This window comes from Podarcis cretensis (assembly GCF_951804945.1).
Source record: "Podarcis cretensis genome assembly, chromosome: 13".
Classification (NCBI taxonomy): Eukaryota; Metazoa; Chordata; class Lepidosauria; order Squamata; family Lacertidae; genus Podarcis; species Podarcis cretensis.
The window spans coordinates 42,149,386-42,171,157 of NC_137182.1; the positions used below are offsets into that span (position 1 = coordinate 42,149,386).

The following is a 21,772-nucleotide window of genomic DNA, read 5'->3' on the forward strand; positions in this document are numbered from 1 at the left end:
CTCGCTCCCTCCCAGTCACCCTGAGCCCTGGTGGCTGGTGAGCGGAGACAGGGTTACTGCAGTGCACAGGGAGCTCGGGGCGGGGGGGCTCCCCTGGCCTTATGGGGAGGGGGGGTCCCCGTGGGGGGCAAGATCTCCCCAGAGCTGCAGACCTCTGAGGCAGCGGCAGCTGCGATGGTGAGTTTTAGGGTGTCTTGCAAGAGCTGGGAAATGGGTGCATTTCTATTTTTTATTTTTTTATTTTGCAAACAAAAGAGACGGGGTTTGGCGTTGGCGGTTGTGTGGACAGGCCAAATGCAGGGATTTTGTTTTGTTTTTTTGCAAAGGATCAAAACATAAGTCATTATTTAGTGCGCTGGCCGGGAGATCAGCAGCGTTGTACTTCAGATCACTTCGATCTCCTTGTCGTAGCCTGGGGAGAGGAGTTAGCGACGCGATCCCAGCCTTTGGGTTCCAGCGCGGTTTACTCCAAAGTACGCGTGCATAGGATTGCATCCTGAGAGAGGGATTTTCGTATTTGCTCGGCAAGGCACATTTAGTAGATGAAGAAGCGTTCCTGATCTGCGTTGTTGATTCTAACCATGAGAACAAGGGGAAGTGCCATTTATTCTGCATTAAGCTTTGTGAAATACAGCGGGTGATGAGCGTTTGTGTGTGTGTCTTCTGAAGCAGTTGTGGACAGAGAACCATATTGTGGGGTGATAACACCTGGGTAAGTGGGTGGGTGTCTCATGCTAAAAGAAGGGACGCAACCTTTTCTGCTCCTTAGCTGTGAATCATCATCTATTAACCCCCTAACTCTGTATAGTCCACTGATCCTCCTTGTACAATTCTTCTGCTGCTTTCCCCAAATAATAATAATAATAATGATAGTTATATTTATTTATACCCTGCCATTTCCCCTGGCAGGGACTCTGCGTGGGCTACAGATAAAATAAGAACAGCTAAAAATATACGGGAAAAACAATTAAACATTAGTATAATTAGAACTCTTTCTCTCTAAGATATATTAAAAGCATACAGACAGTTGCAACAAAAACAGCACGGCACCGGCCCCCTTATTAAAAGCAGTTGGTTCCCAAACACTTGTTGGAGCAAGAAAGTCTTCACCTGCTGACAGAAGGACAAGGAGGAAGCCAGTCTAACTTCTCTAGGAAGAAGGGAGTTCCAAAGTCTGGGAGCAGCCACCAAGAAGGCCCTGCTGTCTGTGAGTGTGACCGAACCAAGAGATGGGACTCCCCTGAAGATCTCAGAACTTGGGCAGGTTTGTGTGGATAGTGGTTTTAATTAACAAGTTTTGCATTAACATAAGATCAGCAGTAAAACTCAGTGACCAATGCATTTCAGAGTACATACAGGGATAGCCCAGGTGGTCAGCCAGAATTAGTTCAGCAATGTCCAGGGGGCCACAGGCTCCTTGTTTTTTTTAATTAAAAAAGAAAGGGAGCTCTTTGGACGTTTGCGAAGCCCATTGTACAACTCTTTAGCTGAGGTAAACGTGTGCAGCACAATCCTAAACTTTGTTTACGCAGAAGGAAGTGCCACCATGTCCAATGGGACTTATTCCTGAGTAAGGAGCAAGATCTGCCAGGACGAGTGGTTAAGATGCAGCCTATCTCTGGCTCAGCCAGCAGCCCACTGCTCAGTGGCAAAGCGAGTGTTTTGCATGCAGGCGTGGTCCCAGGCTCAATGGCTGGCACTGCCAGTTGCAAGAGATCTTGTGTGTGGGGATGGAGAATCTAGGAGGGCTGGGCAAGACCTTGGCGTGGGGCCCTGCAGAACTGCCTGGGCCAGAATAAACCATGCAGCCCCCTGCTGCTAATGAACTAAGAGTCTGACTCAAAAAGAATTGCATCTCTGTGAGGGGGAATAGGGGTCCCCTATCAATTGTCAGCATCCTTAACAAATGACAGTTCTCAGGATTCGGGGTGTGGGCGTAGGGACTGTTTAAAGTGGTACAGCAGTGCTTTAAATGTATTGTGTGGATGTGGCCTTCACCTTCAGCGCTACAGTGTCTGTACGCACTTCATACAGTGGTACCTCGGGTTACATACGCTTCAGGTTACATACGCTTCAGGTTACAGACTTCGCTAACCCAGAAATATTACCTTGGGTGAAGAACTTTGCTTCAGGATGAGAACAGAAATTGTGCTCCGGCAGCGCAGCAGCAGCAGGAGGCCCCATTAGCTAAAGTGGTGCTTCAGGTTAAGAACAGTTTCAGGTTAAGAATGGACCTCCGGAATGAACGAATTAAGTATGTAATCTGAGGTACCACTGTACTTGCAACCCGTTTGGAATATACCCACTTCCCTGAGTTAAATTGATTATTATTATTTTCTCTTTTCCCCACTTTCCCTCCTTTGTGAATTGTGGCCAGTCCCCATCCACGAGGGCAGTGTAAATTAAGAGCACATGGCGCTTGCTAAGGAACCAGGGAGTGAGGACTTTGTATCTGGACTTGGCCCTCTCTCAAGTGGGCGTTTGCTGCCAGTTCCCAGCTGCCAAGGCTGAGTTTTGTAGTAGCCTCTAGAGACAAAGGCAGAAGCAGGACCTGTCCCTCGCACGCGTGTCTTTGCTAAGGTGGTAGAGCTGTTTGGGTCCTTGGTGGCTTCCCTGTTTTGCACAGTCCCTCTGCTGCGCTGGGTCCCTTCGCTTGTCGCCGTCTTTGTGATAAGGGCTTGAAACTGGGGCAACAAATTTCAAATAAGTTGTCCCAAGTAAAAACAGCAATGTCTGCTTGGGTGTGCCGTTGTTCCTGGGTTAGACTGATGGGGCAAAGAATCACATGAGCGTTAGGTTAGCTGTTCATGTTAGCTTTACATCTGGATATATATATATATTTATAAATATAAAAACAAACTTTTTGCATTCTGCTGTGCTATAGTGGAACCAACAGGAGGTGTGAATGCTATATTGTGTGCATTGCTGTTTTGTATATTTTTGAACCACCCTAAGTGAGCCGTTGCCACAGCTGCCACTCTCCACCCCCCCTCCTGCTTTTTGGTTAGCAACTGGAGAGCCAGGAATCTCTTGGACCTAGGAATGTTCAGTCCATGGTGCCCCCTCTCTATGGGCTGGGCTGGCAGAGAACAGGATGTTGGGTAGTGGGTATCACCTATGGAGCTAATGTTCCCCAGTCTTTTTTGGGGCTGGCAACATGTTACCTGCAGGATCAGTCTTGAGAGAATTTCAGGTGGGAGTGTGCAATTACGTCCTGCTTATGGGGAGAGTGCAATTATGTCCTGCTTATGGGGAGAGTGCAACTACGTCCTGCTTATGGGCATAGCTCATCATGGCTACCAGCTCTTAATAACCTTCTCGGTGAAATTGTCTAATCCTCTTTAAAAGCCATCTCAAGTTGGCCATCAATGCTTCCTGCAGGAGCGAGTTCCAAACACTCTAGTTTGCTTGCAGCTCTCTGTGATCAGGGGATGATTGGCACCAGGGAGCTGCCTTTCACTGGTATTGATCTCCTATTAAGTAGAGGGACCGCAGGATTCCCCAGCACACGGCCTGAAAGCGACTGATATGGCTTAGCGCTGTTGACCCTGGTAGAAAGGAGATTTTTCAACATCTTGGGTAAGGCACATGGACTTAGCCTGTTGTTTTTCACTCTTGTGTCCGCAGGTCCCCTAGAAAATGCTCCTTCTGCAGCACCCCACATGGATGGAACAAAGGAGGCAAGCGATCCTGACGGACCTGGAACCTTGGAGGAAGGGGAGACCCTGAGAATCACCCAACCAGGTGGGAAAGATGAAAGCGGAGTTCCTGTCTTGAAAAGAGGGGATATAAGGTCCACACCACCATCCCTCTCATGCCATTCATCTGGGATTGGAGGGCTCAAGACCCACGCTCTCTCCCATCCATATCAATTGCAACACGTATTTCCTCCTCTCCTTCCAAAGGTTTAGATTTCCCCCGCCACACCCCCCTTTTCTTCCCAGGTTGTTTCTTGAATTCTAGGATTTCACTCTTGCGAAATCTTCCCTTTCCTCAAAAGTCAACAAATTGTGACTTCCTGCAGCTCCCACTTCCATCAGGCTCTCTAACCTCACTTATGGATCAAGGGTGGGGAGCCTGTAGCCCTCCGGATTTTCTTGGACTCCAAATGTCATCAGCCCCGGCCAGCAGGGCCAATGGTCAGGGATGATGGGGGGTTGTAGAATCTGTGTTCATTTAAGAGCAACAACATTTAGAACGTTTCAAGTGCTTTACAACCAAAAGACATATTAATTAAAGGCAGCGCATTAAATGGCGACGAATGACTTGATGAATTAAACAGCAACATCCATCATTAACTCAAGTGCATGAAGCACTGACGGGATCCAAAAGCCGAGCCGGTTGGTGTGTTTGTGTGTGTCTAGGAAGCTCCATAGGGGCAGCCAGTCTGCGTGGGAGGTATTAATTAGCATGCAACAAGTAGAAGATAAAACGAAAGCTTCCCGGTTTAATAACTTGTCTGGTCTAGGGAGGAAAATACCCTTCCTAGATTCCAAATGGGTGATTAGTTAAACGCTCGAGCTGATTCAGAACCAAGTGCACAGGGTCTCGCCAAAACAGAACGGTACTGGGGAACAAGCTCAGTTCCAGGGTGGCTAGAAATGGGATAGATGGGCTTGTAGGCACGCGGGTGGTTCTGTGGTCTAAACCACTGAGCCACTTGGGCTTACCGATCGGAAGGTTGGTGGTTCAAATCCCCACGACAGAGTGAGGTCCCGTTGCTCTGTCCCAGCTCCTGCCAACCTAGTAGTTCAAAAGCACGTCAAAGTGCAAGTAGATAAATAGGTACTGCTGCGGCGGGAAAGTAAACGGCATTTCCATGCACTCTGGTTTCCATCATTGTGCCAGAAGCGGTTTAGTCCTGCTGGCCACATGACCTGGAAAGCTTTCCGTGGACAAACGCCGGCTCCCTCGGCCTGAAAGCGAGATAAGCACCTCAACCCCATAGTCACCTTTGACTGGCCTTAACCTTCCAGGGGTCCTTTACCTTTTACCTTTTTTACCTTTAGATGGGACTGTACTCTTGAGGCTGCTTTGTATGTTGAAGGGAATCCTGTGTGGATGGCGTCCCAAACTTTTGCACAGCTGAGCTCTGGCAGATTAAAGTTTCTGCCCGTTCCAGGTTATTTGAGACCTCCCCGTTTCTGATTCCTTCTTCCTTCTTTGCCTCTTTGCCAGGTGATGCTGAGAAGATGGAGCCCTTGAAGGAGGTGGAGGAGGAGGAGGAGGAGGAAGAAGAAGAGGGCATTTTATGTATGGAGCCCGGACGCCGCGTTGGGGATGACAACTCGCCCGCTGCAGCCCCTCCGCAACGCGGGAAGGGGGAGCGCCCGTACCCCTGCGGCGAGTGCGGGAAAGCGTTCAGCCAGTGGTCGAAGCTGGTGCGCCACCGGCGCATCCACACGGGCGAGCGCCCCAACACGTGCGCCGACTGCGGCAAGTCCTTCACCCAGAGCTCCCACCTGGTGCAGCACCGGCGGACGCACACGGGCGAGAAGCCCTATGTCTGCGGCGACTGCGGCAAGGCCTTTTCCTGGAGCTCCAACCTGGCCCAGCACCAGCGAACCCACACCGGGGAGAAGCCCTACGTGTGCCGGGAGTGCGGCAAGGCCTTCTCCCAGAGCACCAACCTCATCAAACACCAGCGCAGCCACACGGGGGAGAAGCCCTATCGCTGCCCGGAGTGCCCGAAAAGCTTCTACCGCTCCTCGGACCTCATCCAACACCAGATCACGCACACGGGCGAACGCCCCTTCAAGTGCGACGAGTGTGGCAAGGGCTTCACCCAGAGTGCCAACCTGGTTAAGCACCGCAAGATCCACGCCGGGGAGAAGCCCTTCCGCTGCAACGACTGCGGCAAGACTTTCATCCAGAGCTCAGAGCTCATCCAGCACCAGCGGACGCACTCGGGCGAGAAGCCTTACCAGTGCCAGGAGTGCGGCAAGCGCTTTGGCCACGGCGCCACCCTGGTCAAGCACCAGCGCCTGCACATGGGGGTGGAGCCGTACCGCTGCGCCGACTGCGGCAAGACCTTTGGGCTCAGCTCGGCGCTGGAGCGGCACCGGCGCTGCCACAGCGAGAGCCGCCCCTACGCCTGCGGGGAGTGCGGGCAGAGCTTCTCGCTGGCCTCCAACCTCACGCTGCACTCGCGCATCCACCGGGGCGAGAAGCCCTACCGCTGTGCCGACTGCGGCAAGTGCTTCGGCATGAGCTCCACCCTCATCCGCCACCAGCGCATCCACACGGGCGAGAAGCCCTACGCCTGCCCCGACTGCGGCAAGGCCTTCGTCCGCAGCTCCCACCTCACGCAACACCGGCGGACGCACACGGGCGAGCGGCCCTACCACTGCGAGGAGTGCGGACGGCGCTTCTCCCAGAGCTCCAACCTCATCACCCACCAGCGCATCCACATGGAGGAGCGTCCCCACGTCTGCCACGGCTGTGGGCTGCGCTTCGCCCAGGAAGAGGAGCTGCAACGCCACCAGCAGGATGGGAAATGTAGCAGCAAAGGAGGTGCCAGAGAGCCAGAAGGCCTGGGGGAAACCTGTGGGGAAAGCCATGTGCCGGCATCGCACCTGGAGAGCGGCGCCACTTGCGCCGTGTGCGGGCCAGAGTGCAAAGATGCAGCCGGACTTGTGCAGCACCAGAAAGGCCACGTCCCTCTCGTCTGCAACATATGTGGGGAGAGTTTCCAAGATGGCGCCAAGTTAGCGCAGCACCAGGAAAGCCACACGTCTTACATCTGTACCGAATGTGGGAGGAGCTTTGGGAACTCCAGCGCCTTAGCCTGCCATCAGGAGAACCATGAATCTTGGATATGTGGCGTCTGCGGGCAGAACTGTAAGGACCGCTTGGCCCTAGTTCAGCACCAAGAAGCACACTCGCTGCACATCTGCGGGGCGTGCGGAGAGAGCTTTGTCGACAGCCAGGCACTCGAGGAGCACGAGGAGAGCGGGAGGTGCAAGGAGGACTCCGAGCTCCTGTTTGGCCCAGGATCCCCGAAGACGCTGGTGCGTGTGGATTCCAGGGAGAGCTTTGCTATCGGGATGGCTCTCGTGCCGCGTCAGGAGGGGGAAGCGTCCTGGGGCTGTCTGGAGCGTGGGGAAGGCTGCAAGGATAGTTCGGCCTTGGAGTACCACCAGCAGAGCCACCGGCGGAGGCCTTACACCTGCTCCAAGTGTGGGCAGGCCTTTGCCGATGGCGCATCCCTCTCCCACCATCGAATGACCCACATGGAAGAGGATTTGTACAAATGTCCCCAGTGCGAGCAGAGCTTTGAGGGCCTTTTGGCCCTCACTCAGCACCGGGGGGAACACGTCTGCGAGAAGTGTCTGGAGTGTGGCCAGGCCTTTGAGGACCGTGAAGGCCTCTTGCTCCACCAGAAGAGCTTGGGGAACGAAATGCACGAATGTCTTGAATCCAGAGAACCTCCTCGGGCCGACTTAGATCTTGTAACTCAACTGAGCGATCCCATGGAGGAGCCTGCTGACACAGATTTTACCACAGCCCAGAAAATATTCTCTGGTGACCAGCCCTCCGATGAAAAAGTGGTGTCCATCCCCCACGAGCGTGTCCCACTGGACGAACAGCCCTTTAGCAACCACTTGAGGCCTACTTTGCACCAGAGAATCCACCCAAAAGCTCAGACTCTGGACGGGGTCACACCTGAGAGCACCCCTGAAGAAGAGGAGGCGTCTTTGGGTGGGCCGGGCCTCCAGGACAGCTCAGCTCTCACCTCACAAACCCCACCCGAAGAAGAGCCTGGTCTGGGCCCCCTGGGTGATGGCTCACTTAAAGACAGCTTGGTTGCCACTCCGCTGCAGAAGAGAGCTTCTCCCGCTGACAGACCTCCTCCGGTCTCCACCGAAATGGCTGCCCTCATCCGCCACCCGAGCACCAAGCCCTACAAGTGCCACGACTGTGAGCAGAGCTTTGCGGACGCTGGCGGCTTGTCGTGCCACCAGGCCGGCCACACGAAGGGGCGGCTGCTGAAGTGTCCCGAGTGTGGAAAGGGCTTCCCGGAGAGGCTGGCTCTGATCCGGCACCAGATGGAGCACACGGTGCAGAAAGCCAGGGCCGTGCGGAAGCCGCTGCCACCAAAAAACAGTCGCGGCAAGGAGAGGGACCCCGGGAGCCCCCTGGAATTTGGGGAGAGCTTCACAGAAATCTCGGCTGTCCTTTTGCAGAGGGAAAACCACGTCTCTGAAAGGGGCGCATCGCTGCGGCCGAAGGATCGTGGTGGGGACGGGAAGCAGAGTTTAGGTGACCCTTTGCAGACCACGGAGCCCTACTTCCACCTTGATTTGGGGAAAGCCTCGGGTGCCGGGGTAGTGCTGGGCCAGCGCCATGGGCAGCAGGAGAAGGGCAGATACTTTGGGCACTCTGAGCCTGGGAAGATCTCCCGGAACAGCTCGATATTGCTGCAGCACCTCCAGAGCCACACGGCAGAGCAGCCCTGAAGGATTGTCTTGGTGGGATTTGGTCAGTACCAGGCAGGTCTGACCTGCGATGCTCTGTCTTCTGTCACGCTCCCCATCCCCTGTTCGATGGTCAAAGCTGAGGGTGGGGTGTACATAGGGGTAAACTGGGGCAACTCGGTCTGCCCAGGGTTGGAGACATGCCCTCGATGGAGAGAAGATACTACAGACATTATTATTATTATTAGGGTGGGGAGTCTGTGCAGATGTGCAGAATCGAAATGGGAGGTGCTGCAGCAACAATGCAAGTTGGGGAAACCCTCGAGGTTCTTTACCAGCAAAATACACAGTGGCTCTTCCTTTTCAGGTATTTTCCCCTTTGTTCCTCCCTGGTTTTCCCTCTGAATCAGATGAGCTCAAGTCTCTTTGAAGGGTAGCTAAGCTTGTGGTCCTCCGGATGTTGCTGGACTACAGCTCCCATCATTCCTGACCATGCCTGCTGGAGCTGATGGGAATTGAAGTCCTAGCAACACCTTGATAGCTTCAGCTTAGCCCCCACCCCCTTTAAAACATGGAATTAGCCAGGAGCTGACAGCAGGTAGCCTTGTACAAAAAGTGGAACGGTTTCTCTCTGTGTGTATTTCTGTATCTGGTGGGAGGGCTAGTTTCCAAAGTCCATCTTTCTCCCCCTGCAATTTTTTTGGGGTATTTCCTATAAGACCTATTCCAATGCAGACAGATTTTGTGAAATAAGGTGAGATAGTTTTTTTTGTTTTGTTTAATCACCTGAAAATACAACATACTGGAATGGCTCATTGGGGTACGTTCTGTATCTCCTCCTGCTTGCCACTTGTGGTTGCTTCTCTGTTCTGACCACACTTAGCAGGATGCTGAGGGTGGTTTTAGGTCTTTGAATGTGAGTTTGCTTCCTCCTTCCATGACAATCTTGCTTCCCAGTTCATGGCATCAAGTAAACCAGGATATTTCATTGGCAGCCTGTCTCCTCCCACCCACCAGCTTTTCTCCAGCCTCCCATTTCCACTGTTCCATCCCGTCTGCTTTCAGGTGAAAACACCAATGAGCAGAAATGGGTTCCTGTGTACATGTGTGAATAGATAGGATCTACTTGGCACATCTTAAGTGAAGCAGGTTCTCCATATTTCTGCACCCTCAGTGTATCTCTGACTTCTACTGGTTGTATTTCTTTTTCTGTGGGGAGAGGGGGTTCCTAGTTAGATTTAAAAAGAAAAAAAATACTCCCCATCCCTGTACATTTTAGGTTTGCTCAGTCATTCAGTGCCAACGTCTACCTCACCAATCCACGTCGAGGTCTTTGCCCATAGAAAGTGCTGTAGAGTTGATAATGTAATAATCCTCAAAGACAAACACAATCTGTGGAACTCCCTGATGCAGAAAATATATGGCAGCAGACTCTTAACTTGTCCCACCTAGATGAAAACACATTTCCTGAATATCTGAATGCTGTTTATAGCTATGAATCCTTTTCTTATCTGTTTGCAATCCTATAGTAATAATAATAAGAATAATTTATTATTTATACCCCGCCCACCTGGCTGGGTTTCTAGACTTCCTTTACCCAGGAGCAGGGCCCATTTAATTCAGTGGGGCTCACTTCTGAGTAGGAATGTGCTGTTAGGTTTTCCCTAATACATTTCAAGGAAGCAAAAAAGCAAACAAACAAACAAACAGATCTCCCTTATCCTGGCACAGCTTTGATTTTAAACTTCTTCCTCGGTGCTGGCACCTACCTCACCCATTCAAGTGAGCTGAGACACGATCCTTGGCAAAAGCAGAAAAATTGCCTGCTTGCATCAGGTGGAACTCCTGGCCACATGATATCCATAGTAAGATGGAGAGCTTAGTAGCATGGACGAGACCAGCCAAGACATGGGTAGATTCCAGCACAGTGTACAAGACCCACCTTGGAAAACGTAGAGCAAGGGTGGGGAAGCTTTGGTTATCCGGATGTTGTTGGGACTACGATTCCCATGGACTATTGGCCATTCATACTGCGGCTGATGGGAGACGAAGTTCAGCAATATCTGGAGGACCAGAGGTTCCCCACCGCTGCTACATAGAACTAGCCAGTTTACACATTCATTGAGACTGAAGCTCCTCTAAACCACCCACAGCAATAGTTCACAGTGTTGTCCTCATCCTTCAACCCACAATGTACTTCAGCTGAACCTACACAGGCTCCTGGCCTGTTCACTCTACGGTTAAATGGGGCTACTCTAGATAAGCAGGGGTGCAATCCTGATGCATCCTTTGCTGCATCGTTCTTGCTATTTTCTGAACTTCCAATGAAGACGGGCGCCATTTGAACCGTTGTTTGTACGTGTGGGTTGCTTCTTGTTGTAGCACTGCAGAGATCTCCTGCAATGGGCCTGCCATGTGGCTGCACCAGGGACCTGCGCGATTGTACAGGCAGGCTTAGTAGCTGCCGAAGGTGGACCGGTTCAAAAGGCATCTTTGAAGCAGCATGCAAACCTAGGTTTCTCGTGCAGAGCCCAGATGCAGAACAGAAGACTGCGTGTCCCAGAATCCTTTGTGCCCTGCGCAGGCTGTTCAAATGAACCTTCAGCTGCCCCTGGCTTGGATGAGAGCCCACTGGAAGCTTTCTGCATCTCCTGAGTGGGATATAATTGAGTGTTAATTCAATCGATACTTTTCCTTGTGTCTCCCTCCGCCCTTTCCTTCGGCCTCATCATCTTCCTTTCCTCCCCAGCCTTATTTGCTGGGGCTGTCCTCTTTGTTTCCAGCAGCACAATCCTAGGCCTGTCTACTCAGAAGTAAGCCCTGCTTTGTTCAGTGAGGGGGTTTACTCCTAAGTAAGTGTGTGCTGGATTGTAGCCTTAAGCACTCATCTTTTGTAACTCAGGGCAAACATCTCATCTCCCCGTCCCCCACCAAAAACGTCTCCTGTAGCATCCAAATGATAACTCTCTAGGAATCTCTCCATATATTTATGTCTGCGACTGTTAGTTTTGAAGGGGTTGTTGAAGATTCCTTACCTCTTCCCTGTCCAAGGATGGTCACCCCCCCCTTGATGGATTCAATTCTGTGGTTTGTCACTGAATTTTCTCTGTAATTCTAGGAATGTATCAACCCTGAGACTAATACAAACTCAAGATTGGTTTATTCAGATTGTTTCGTGTTGGTGTCATTATTTTTCATATAAAAGTGAAGGGGGCACAGATTAAAAACAAACATACCAGGGCTGCTGTTTTTGTTGTTGATTAACTGATATATTAGGGCTGCTGTTTTTAACTGATTAATTGACATAAAGCTATTTCGAAATGCAAAAGAGCTGCCCCCTGTCCTGGTTTTAAAAATAACAGCATAGTCAGCAGCCATGCCACATTTCTGTGATCACACACACCAGTCAGGCATATTTGGCATAAACGGAAAAAGACCAGCGTGTATGTATAGAGCTCTTCCATGCAAGGGCAAATCCTGGCCTAATCCTGATTCAACACATACAGAGACCCTTCTTACATGTGCCAAACATGTGGCAGGGGGTTGCACTGTTAAGAGTGTTTGACTAGGACGTGGGAGAGCAGGGTTCAAATTCCCCATTTCAGTCATGTAGCTCGCTGGGTGACCTTGGTTCAGTCGCCATCTCTTAGCCTAACCTACCTCACAGGGTTGTTGTGAGGGTGAAATCAGGAGGAGGACCATGTACACCACCTTGAGATCATAGGAAGAAAAATGTGGTATACAAATGCCATAAATAATTTAAAATTAATAGTTGCCAGGTACATGGGTTACAGGGAATTAGCTCACAAGGTTCTGCAGCACCCATGGCTTCTTTAATCACAAGGGGGCTCATCTGAAGCCCCCATGAAAGATGGAAAGCTATTTTCTCTCATGCAAATACAGTGGTACCTCGGGTTACAGACACTACAGGTTACACACTCCGCTAACCTAGAAATAGTGCTTCAGGTTAAGAACTTTGCTTCAGGATAAGAAATTGGGCTCCGGTGGCACGGCGGCAGCAGGAGGCCCCATTAGCTAAAGTGGTGCTTCAGGTTAAGAACAGTTTCAGGTTAAGTACGGACCTCCGGAACGAATTAAGTATTTAACCTGAGGTACCACTGTAGATGTATGCTGGTTTACAGCCCAGGCCTATGCATGTTTACTCAGAAACAAGAGTTACTATGTTCAATGAGGCAATGAGGTCTGCTTTCAAAGATTTGTAACTATAACCAACTAATCTGCTCGCAGGCCAGTTCCATGCATTCCAAAATCTTTACTAGGCCTAACCAAAATGTGAAATGGTGCGCAAACTTTTGAGTTCCACAGAGCTGTTCATCAGGCTAGAACAGGGGTAGGGAACGGAGAGCTGGACCAAACCTGATATCCTATGGTGTTCAGAGTTCAAATTATGGCAGCAAAGAAAGATCCTTTGCAACCCCAACTTGATTCCCCCCCCTTTTTATTGTATTGCCATACAAACGCTAAATGTCAATGCAAATATCATACAAGGCAACACACAGAATCAGAGAATTGCAGAGTTGGAACTGAAGTATATGTGAGTTCAAGCTGCTCCTTTGCTCGGCAGGCGCATGCTGTATGGCTGGTCTTCCCACATGCCTGGCACTGGGCACTGCGGAAATGGCATGACCGCCATTCATGCGGGCCCCCGCAACTGGCGCAAGGCACCCCTGCACCTCTCTGTTGGCCAAAATGCTTGGACGAGCCAAGCAGAGACTTCCTCGTCTTCCTCACTGTCAAGAATCTCCGAGTGCACAGCCTCAGCCTTCTGGGCCATGGGTGGGCTGTGTGCTTGGCGAACCCCTCTCCCCATCTTGTCAACTGTCTCCGCCATGAGGAGAAGCAACCTGGAAGGTCAGGTCCTTCATGGCTAAAAGGTGCCACTGTAGCTCCTTGTCCCTCAGGCCGCACACAAGACGGTCACGGAGCATTATGTGCAGATCACTGAAGTTGCAGTGGTAGGCAGCCTGCCGCAAGGCTGCAACAAAGGCCCCTATGGATTCGCCCGGGGCCTGGTCCCGTTTGTAGAAGGCACGCCGGCAGGCGATCTCCGATAGCCTCAGCTTCTCCATTATTGCGTCAAACGGAGTCTTCATCAGCTGGGCCGGGGCTAATAGACCCTGGGTGATCTCGAACGTGGCAGGTCCACACACACTGAGCAGTGTGGCCCACTTCAGTTCAGGGTCAACTGATTGGCTGTGAGGAAAAACTTGATTTGTGTGGCGTAGGAGTCCCATTTCCTTGGGACTGTCCCATTTTGATGTGGCTCTGAGTGGCCATGAGGTCTGCTCTGTGTGCGCGGCCTTGCAGCTGCGGTCGGTCGCTGGTTCCAGGTGGATGAGGTGACAAGTCTTCAGCGGTGATTGAGCTGAGGTGACAGATCCCCGGCCATTCACCCAAGGCAGTGATTCAGCTTAAAGGCTTTATGGAGATCTCAGGAACAGACTGGGGAAAACAGGGAATAATAATAATAATAATAATAATAATAATAATAATACCCCAGGCCTCCCCAGTCACTCTGGGCAGCTCCCAACAGAATATTAAAAACACGATAAAACATCAAACATTAAAAACTTCCCTAAACAGGACTGGCTTCAGATGTCTGAAAAGGCTCTGATTTATATACACTTCAGCCAGTAGGCTTGGCTGCCTTGCACCATGCAGAGAATCGCAAGGCGGTTCAGGAGCCTCGCCTGCATTGTGATGCGGACTCAAGCTCAGAGCAGGAGATGCCCAGGGATGTACAGAACAGGAATATCCCTGTGTTTTCTCCATACAAATCTGTTATAATCTAGGTTCCGCAATACAAAGCTGGGATGGCCTGAAGCCACGGGAAACCTAGGATACCTGGTGCTCTGCAAGCGACCATGCAGCAACTTCCAGCCTACTGATTCCCCAGCAAGGGATTCTGGGAATTGTAGTTTTGTGAGAAGTCTGCAGCCAAACCATTGGTCAGTGCTGTCTATTCTAATGGGCTGTAACTCTTCAGGGTTGCAGAGCTGCTGCATAAAGGAAGCAAGCTGCTATGGTGGGTTAAAAAAAAAAGTTTCAGAAATCTTTATTATTTCAGTCTCATCTTTTGCAATGGCTAAAAATGACTTCCCGCTGCATAGGAAAATTAAAATTAAAAAATGCAATTAATTGGAACCCATTCTTACAAATACTGTAATAGGTTAAGATGTGGTAAAGTACAATAACAACTTATAGTTTGGGGTTTCCCCCCTTTCCCTCCTTATTTTCCATTCTACACTGGTGCTGTTTTTTGTTTTTGTTTTTCTCTCTTTTATTTACATCTTACCATGTTTAGTGCCTATATAATTATGTACTTTTTGAACATTCAATAAAGATTTTTTTTTAAATGCAGTTAATAAATGTAACGAATGATAAAATAGCTTGTTTCTTTAAGGGGGGGGAGGTTAAAAAGGAAACTACAACTCCCAGAATGCTCTTTTTATCATTTCGTTTCCCAGGCTCCCTTGCAAAGGAAACGGACTCCAAAGAAGAAGCTGGCTATTTCTATCTCGGTTTGTGTGCTGATGGTTTTGGATCTCTTACTTTGAAAAAAATAAAAACAAAAAAACCACTTCTCCGTCACTTTCCCTTTTCTTTTTCGTTGCATTTATTCCGAAAGATGGGATGGATTTGAAACCGAGTTGGGTAAGTGCTATCGTGAGAATTCGTGAACGGCGAAGATTTTAGCGAAAGGTTAAATGGTTGTTGTTTTTTAATTTAAAAAAATAACGGGTCTGTGTTCTTTATATGAATCACAATCCCGTTATGGTTAATGAGTCTTTTATTTTATCCATACGACCTTAATTGCAAACAAAACAAGGCATGGGTAGCAAAATACCTCGGGGAGGAGTTAAATCGTTCCGGAAGCTCGCCTCCAAAATGGTTTTCACCATATTTGGGGAGGTTTTCCAAATGTTCAATTTCGGATTGGTTTAATGCAAATCATAATAATAATGCCAGAATTACTTTGAGGCTGTGGTATAGGGAGTCCGTTGTGTATGAGTGTTTTGCTGTTTCGTTATAGATGGTCTCTTGTGTGCTATGGATTTGCATGTTCGGGTGGCAAGGCTTTTGACGTGTGCTTTCCATCTATTCGGTACCCATCTTTTTTTTTTTTTTGCATTCCTTTTTTTAAAAAAAATAAACTTTATTAAACAAGAAGATATCTTAAAATAGACACAAAACGAGCATACAGTAAAACATTCTAATGCTATGGAAGGATGGAAGCTAGGCTGCCCCAAGGAGGATAGCTGCATTCAGCTGTGCAAGCTAATTTGAGAACAAAGGGAGGTGTTGGGCCGCATCCCCAACATACCTTTCAAGCCCTGAGATACCAATTTAAGTAGTCATGGCTTTCCCCAAAAGGCTCCTGGGAGATGTAGTTTGTTAAGGTGCTGAAAGTTGATAGGAGGCCCCTGTTCCCCTCCCAGAGCTGCAATTTCCAGAGCTCCCGGGAGATGGATTGATCGTTAAACTGCCCTGGGTGGGAATTGTAGCTCAGGTATAGGGATCGCCAGATAACGCTCAGCATCGCTAACAGTCTACAGCTCCCAGAATGTCAGTTCAGTAGTTGCTGTCGGGATTGGAGAAAGAGAGGTAGCCATTGTTGAATGGGCTTGTTTTGGCGTAGGATACCTCTGAATGATGATGATGATGATAATAATAACAATAATAAATTTATGCCCCAGCCACTCTGGGCGGCTCTCAACAGAATAAAAAAATTAAATACAATAAAACATCAAACATTAAAAACTTCCCTAAACAGGGCTGCCTTCAGATGTCTTCTAGAAGTCAGATTGTTGTTTATTTCTTTGACATCTGATGGGAGGGCATTCCACAGGACAGGCGCCACTACCGAGAAGGCCCTCTGCCTGGTTCCCTGTAACCTCACCTCCGAATATGAGTTGGCAGGAGGCAAATGGTGGTGTGTTTGTTTGCATTTGCATGTATCATTGCCCATCTCTTGCTTCTGGGCTTCCCAGTAAGATCTTGTCCAGTGTGGGGAACTGGGTACAAGACTACGTGGGTGCTTTGTTTGATCCTGCAAGGTTCTTTGCATGATCTTTGTGTGTGAGCTTGAGGGAGTTCCTGTCTATTTGCAGGATAATGTGAGGAGCTGTGCATGTTGGAAGTCTGAGGAAACAGCACCACTGATTCTTCTCCCCCTGAAGTCCTGACTTTGATTGCTATTGCTCATTGAAGTCAAAACAACAACTCAGAACAAGGGAAATATCAGCAGGTTTGAATGAACACCTCCCCCCCCAAGTTTGTAAAAGTACATTAAAAAGAAGCCTAAGGTGTGGGAAATAGCTCAGTAAGGATTGAGTGTGCTAAATGGCCACAGAATGCTGGCTGAAATTCCTTTCAGCTCTATGATTCAATGAGGGAGGGAGAAAAACAAGTGAGGGGAAACGGAATGGAGCATAGGAAATGATGGCCTGGCTGGTTTGACTCTCACACTGTAAAAGTATGCTCCTAAACTGCAACATTTTGTTGTGGCTCCCACTGGTAATTTTGCCCTGTTTTCCCCAAGCAAAGATAGCTGTACAGGACTTAACAGTGCAATCCTATACTTGGAAGTGAACCTTACTGATTTTATAGTTGGTCTTACTCTCAGTTAAGTGAGTATAGCAGTTTTAATTTCCTTTGCACAAGAGAAGAGAGTACTGGAGGTTTACAGTGTCTCACCTTTTGGGTGTCTGTTTTGCTTAAGGTTATGCAAACAGTGCATTTTGCAAGCAGGTTCATTAAAACAAGTACCACAGTCTCTGATCTCAGGTTCTTGAATAAAGAAAGTTTTCCTTCACCTTCAGTCAACACACAGTTCTTCCTCTGCCCACACTCAAACTGCAAAACCCCCCACATTTTTCTGCCTGCCCCTTCGAATGCTGGTGGGTGCTGCATTCCAAAGGCTGGCACCACTGAGGATAATAGATCCAGGCCATTTGTCAAGTGTTTGATCACCCATCAATCTCACTGCACAGAACCACAGTAATAGGTGTATTTGTACTCAAAATTAGCTAAGCTCGTTGCAGAAAGGAGAGCCCTGCTAGATCAGAGCAGTAGTCCATCAAATCAGTTATCCTGTTTTTGGTGATGGTCAGATAGATGATTCCCAGAAAACCAACAAGCTGAGCGTGAGGGCAGCAAACCTCAGCCTCTGATCTAGAAGCCCATCCCCAAATTCCTGATGAGTGAGGACTCTGTACTTACCCTGTTGTGAGGGAATTGCATAGTGCAACTGCTTAGGAAGACTTTAATGTATTTTAGTACAGTGGTACCTCGGGTTACGAACTTAATTCGTTCCGGAGGTCCGTTCTTAACCTGAAGCTAATGGGGCCTCCCGCTGCCACTGTGCTGCCACCGTGTTCTCATCCTGAAGCAAAGTTCTTAACCTGAGGTACTATTTCTGGGGTAGCAGAGTCTGTAACCTGAAGCATCTGTAACCCGAGGTACCACTGTATTCCTGAGCTGTGCTTATCTCTCTCTCTCTCCCCCCTCCCCCCCACCTCCCTCCAGGACGAACTGGGATTGTAACTGAGGATGAGGAGAACCATCCCCAGCAAGAAATGGATCGCCGTCAGCAGAGGTTTCAGGGAACACGTTCTCTGTCCACAGAGGAAGCTTGCTTTTTGAGAGTGTCCTCCAAGGAGGAGCTCCGGGAGAGGAACAGCCAAGCCAAGTGGGAGAACCTGCCGTGGCTGGAAGGTAGCTTGGACGATCGTGGAGACCGTGATCAGGAGGAAGCCTCTGAGAGCAGCTCCGTGGTCTTCGTTGAGGAGCAAGGAAATGTTGGGTGTGTGTCTGACCTAGAGGATGTCGAGGAGCCCTCTACCCAGGTGGAGGAAGTCATAGGGAAGATTGGGGAAGACACAGAGGTGTTTGTTTATCCAAAGGGGTCTCTGCCAGACGATGAGTTTGCTGCAGAAGAATCTGAGCAAATAGCTTACCACAGAGAAAGTCGCGAAGAAGCCCAACTGCTACTGTGTCCAGAGGCAGCTCTGGGAAGGGAGGATTCTGAGGAGGAAAGTGGGACTGTTGGTTATGGGGGTGCATCCTCTCTTGGGGTTGAATCTGAGATGACCCTTGAAGCTGAGGAATCCAATGGGGAGGAGTCCGAAGAGATCCCTTGCTGGGGAGCAGCTCACCTGGGGGGAGTGAACCTTGCGGGGCAATCGGAGGCCGTCGTTTACCAGGAGGGTTCTCTGGCCAGGGAGGGATCCAGTGGCGAGGAGCAGGAAGAAATCCACTCTCAGCAGGGCTCTCTTTCTGGGAACGGCTCCGACGAGGAGGCGTTCAGCGGCTGGGCTGTCCCGGTGCAGGCGCTGGTAGCCGAGCAGCGGCCTTCCAAGCCTCGCCACATCTGCAGTGAGTGCGGCCGCAGCTTGGCCAGCCACTCTGCCCTCGTCCGCCACTGCCTTATCCACACTGGAGAGCTCCCGTACACTTGCACAGAGTGCGGGCGGCGTTTCCGGCAGTCCTCTGCCCTCGTCCGCCACCTCCGGGCCCACCGGGGTGAGCGCCCGTACGTCTGCGGCGAGTGCGGCAAGGCCTTTGGAGTCCGCTCGGCCCTCGTCCGCCACCAGCGGGCCCTCCACACGAGCGAGAGGCCCTACGTGTGCGGGGAGTGCGGCAAGGCCTACGCCGACCTCTCCGTCCTGACCAAGCACCAGCTGATCCATGTCAATGGGCGGCCATTTTCCTGCCCCGACTGCGGCCAGGCATTCGGACACCGCACCACCTTGAACCAGCACCGGCGCATCCACACCGAGGAGCGGCCGTACCGTTGTGCTGAGTGCGGCCAGACCTTCCGGCAGAACTCGGCCCTGGCCAACCACCGCCAGGTCCACTCGGGGCAGCGCCCCTTCTCCTGCCAGTACTGCGGCAAAGCCTTCGCCGGCCGGCCCACTCTCGTCCAGCACCTCCGGACACACACGGGGGAGAAGCCATACAGCTGCCCCGACTGCGGCCGCCAGTTCAGCACCAGCTCCAACCTCCTGCAGCACCGCAGGAACCACCTGGGCGAGCGCCCTTTCGCCTGCTCGCTGTGCGGCCGCCGCTTTGCCCGCCGGCCCGACCTGGCCCGCCACTACGTCACCCACGCCGAAGGCAGCGTGCGGCCCCACCGCTGTGGGGAGTGTGGGAAGCGCTTTGTGGACCTGGCCGACTTGGAGCAGCATGGGGCCACGCACCGCGGCGAGCGGCCCTACGTCTGCAGCTTCTGCGGCAAGTCCTTCGCCGAGGCCGCCACGCTGGCCCGGCACCGCCGATCGCACCTCCCCACGGCTCAGCAGGCCTACAAGTGCGAGGTGTGTGGGCAGACCTTTGGGCAGAGCTCCGACCTGCTGGCCCACGGGCGGGTGCACAGCGGCGAGCGACCCTACGCCTGCGGGGACTGCGGCAAGGCCTTCGGGCGCAGCTCCAACCTGTCGCGCCACCGGCGGGTGCACACCCACGAGCGCCCCTACGTCTGTGGCGACTGCGGGAAGAGCTACACCCAAAGCACGCACCTCATGGAGCATCAGAGGCTGCACACGGGCGAGAGGCCCTACGAGTGCGTGGACTGCGGGCGCTGCTTCGGCAAGAAGGGGCACTTGGACTCTCACCGGCGGGTGCATCGCCTGTTGCCCGGGTCTCCCAGAGGGGCTGATGGGGTGCAAGCCGATTTGGGGAGCCCGGAGGGCGTATGAAGGAATCCTGCAGGGGTGGAAAGTTGTGGGTTGTGGGTGGGGACAAGGAGTCAGAGCAAGGTTAATATCTGAGAATGGCTTATTATTCCTTAGATTCTATACTGCCTTTCATCTGAAGGTCATAGTTCAGTTGGTAGAGCATAAGACTCTTAATCTCAGGGTTGTGGGTTCGAGCCTCTTGTTTCCTGCATTGCTGGGGTTTGGATTCAATGACCCCCAGGGTTTCCTTCCATGATTCTATGATCACAGGGTGGTTTGCAATATAAAAACACAAGAATATGTACCATAAAAAAACAAACGAAGACAAAAACCCCCTCACACACCGTTATTAGCCCCACCTGAATGCCACAGCGATCTCTGAAGGATAAAGAGCATCTGCAGAATTCGTGGAGGGGCTCCCCAAAGTGTGTGGCTGTATCACCACAACCAGCTCCCCTGTGTTCCTGGCCAGAAGCAGGCAGCTGTGAACCCTCTGTACCTTTCTGGTTAGTGATTTCGTGGGGTGGGGAAGAGTGCTTTTCAATTGCCTGATGTTAAACGTATCCTCGGTAGAGGGCGTGTTTGTCATTAAAAGTTGGGTAAAGACTAGAACAGGGGTCAGCAAACTTTTTCAGCAGGGGGCCACTCCACTGTCCCTCAGACCTTGTGTGGGACCAGTGTGTGTGTGTGTGTGTGTGTGTGTGTGTGTATAAAGGACACATTCTATCAATGTAAAAACAGGCTGATTCTCGAACCATTCGCGGGCCGGATTTAGAAGGTGATTGGGCCGGATTTGGCCCCCAGGCCTTAGTTTGCCTACCCATGGGCTAGAAAAGCCTTTCCCCAACCTGGCATCTTCTAGGCGTTTTGGACTACAATTCCAGTCATCCTCTACTGTTGCCCCTGTTGGCTGTTGCTGATGGGAATTGTAGTCCCAAAACACCTGGAGGGTACCAGGGCACTTTGGGTAAAGCTGGGCTACAATGCAGGGGTTAAGGGGTGTATCCTGTCCGACTCAGAGAAGGCCCAGTGAGGTTAATGGACACTACTAACTTAAGAGTCACTAATTTCAGTGGGTCTGCACTGTGTAGGACCAGCCTTGGATACAACCCTAAATACCCAGCACACAAGATCTTGCCCATATCCTGCTTCCAGATTTGGGATTTGCACACAGAAGTCTTGGGCTTGTGGGCCCTAACTGCTATTGAATTCCACTACAAGGCAACCCTGCTGGGTTCAGCTCCTTTCTCCTTCCTTTCTGACTTCTTCAGCCCCATTTTGCCCTTTCGAACTGTAGAGAGAAACCAAAATTTCTATCTTCCGTCACTGCCTTTTGAGATGTTTTAAGTATTATCCTCCTACCTTCGTGTCAGAATGCCAGGGACCCCCTTAGAAATTGGAATCCAAGGAGGTTAACTCTGGAGAAATGAAGTTTAGAATTGGACTGTGTGTAATGTCCTCAAGAACCCCTTCTCTACCTCGCACCCCTTGAGCTGATAACGCTTTTGCTTTGGTTCTGCAGATAACATCAAATAATCTCCTTGTTTATGTATTCAGTAAGAGGTTGAGAATGTCTGTGCAAACCCGTGTGAGAGTTATTTCTTTCTTGTTTGAAGAAAGCAGCTAAAAATACATTTGAAAAACATGAATCCTGTG

General features: G+C 50.7%; 2 protein-coding genes across 6 annotated transcripts; both read left to right on the top strand.

The window, feature by feature from the left end:
* Positions 1 to 11,585, top strand: ZNF629 (zinc finger protein 629). 2 transcript variants are annotated; one of them, XM_079950247.1, is made up of 4 exons: positions 1 to 177; positions 1,005 to 1,264; positions 3,628 to 3,744; positions 5,179 to 11,585. In XM_079950247.1, the coding sequence occupies exons 3-4, from the start codon at positions 3,663 to 3,665 to the stop codon at positions 8,457 to 8,459; spliced, it is 3,363 nt and encodes a 1,120-aa protein (XP_079806373.1). In that variant the 5' UTR covers positions 1 to 177; positions 1,005 to 1,264; positions 3,628 to 3,662; the 3' UTR covers positions 8,460 to 11,585. The 2 variants fall into 2 exon arrangements, with proteins under 2 accessions (XP_079806373.1, XP_079806374.1); XM_079950248.1 differs by lacking the exon at positions 1,005 to 1,264.
* On the top strand, positions 4,100 to 21,765 carry LOC307201232 (uncharacterized protein). 4 transcript variants are annotated; one of them, XM_079950272.1, is made up of 3 exons: positions 4,100 to 4,110; positions 14,936 to 15,092; positions 17,967 to 21,765. In XM_079950272.1, exon 3 carries the CDS (start codon positions 18,017 to 18,019, stop codon positions 20,135 to 20,137), a length of 2,121 nt encoding a protein of 706 aa, XP_079806398.1. In that variant the 5' UTR covers positions 4,100 to 4,110; positions 14,936 to 15,092; positions 17,967 to 18,016; the 3' UTR covers positions 20,138 to 21,765. The 4 variants fall into 4 exon arrangements, 3 of the variants coding, with proteins under 3 accessions (XP_079806398.1, XP_079806397.1, XP_079806399.1); XR_013832656.1 differs by lacking the exon at positions 4,100 to 4,110 and having other exon boundaries at positions 14,894 to 15,092; positions 17,967 to 20,576; positions 20,628 to 21,765; XM_079950271.1 differs by lacking the exon at positions 4,100 to 4,110 and having other exon boundaries at positions 14,894 to 15,092.
* The last annotated feature ends 7 nt before the right edge of the window (positions 21,766 to 21,772 follow it).

Coding starts and splice junctions, on each gene's coding strand:
- LOC307201232 (XM_079950272.1), top strand. CDS start 18,017: ATGGATCGCCGTCAGCAGAGGTTTCAGGGAACACGTTCTCTGTCCACA.
- ZNF629 (XM_079950247.1), top strand. CDS start 3,663: ATGGATGGAACAAAGGAGGCAAGCGATCCTGACGGACCTGGAACCTTG. Junction 3,745..5,178: donor CCTGAGAATCACCCAACCAG/GTGGGAAAGATG, acceptor CCTCTTTGCCAG/GTGATGCTGAGAAGATGGAG.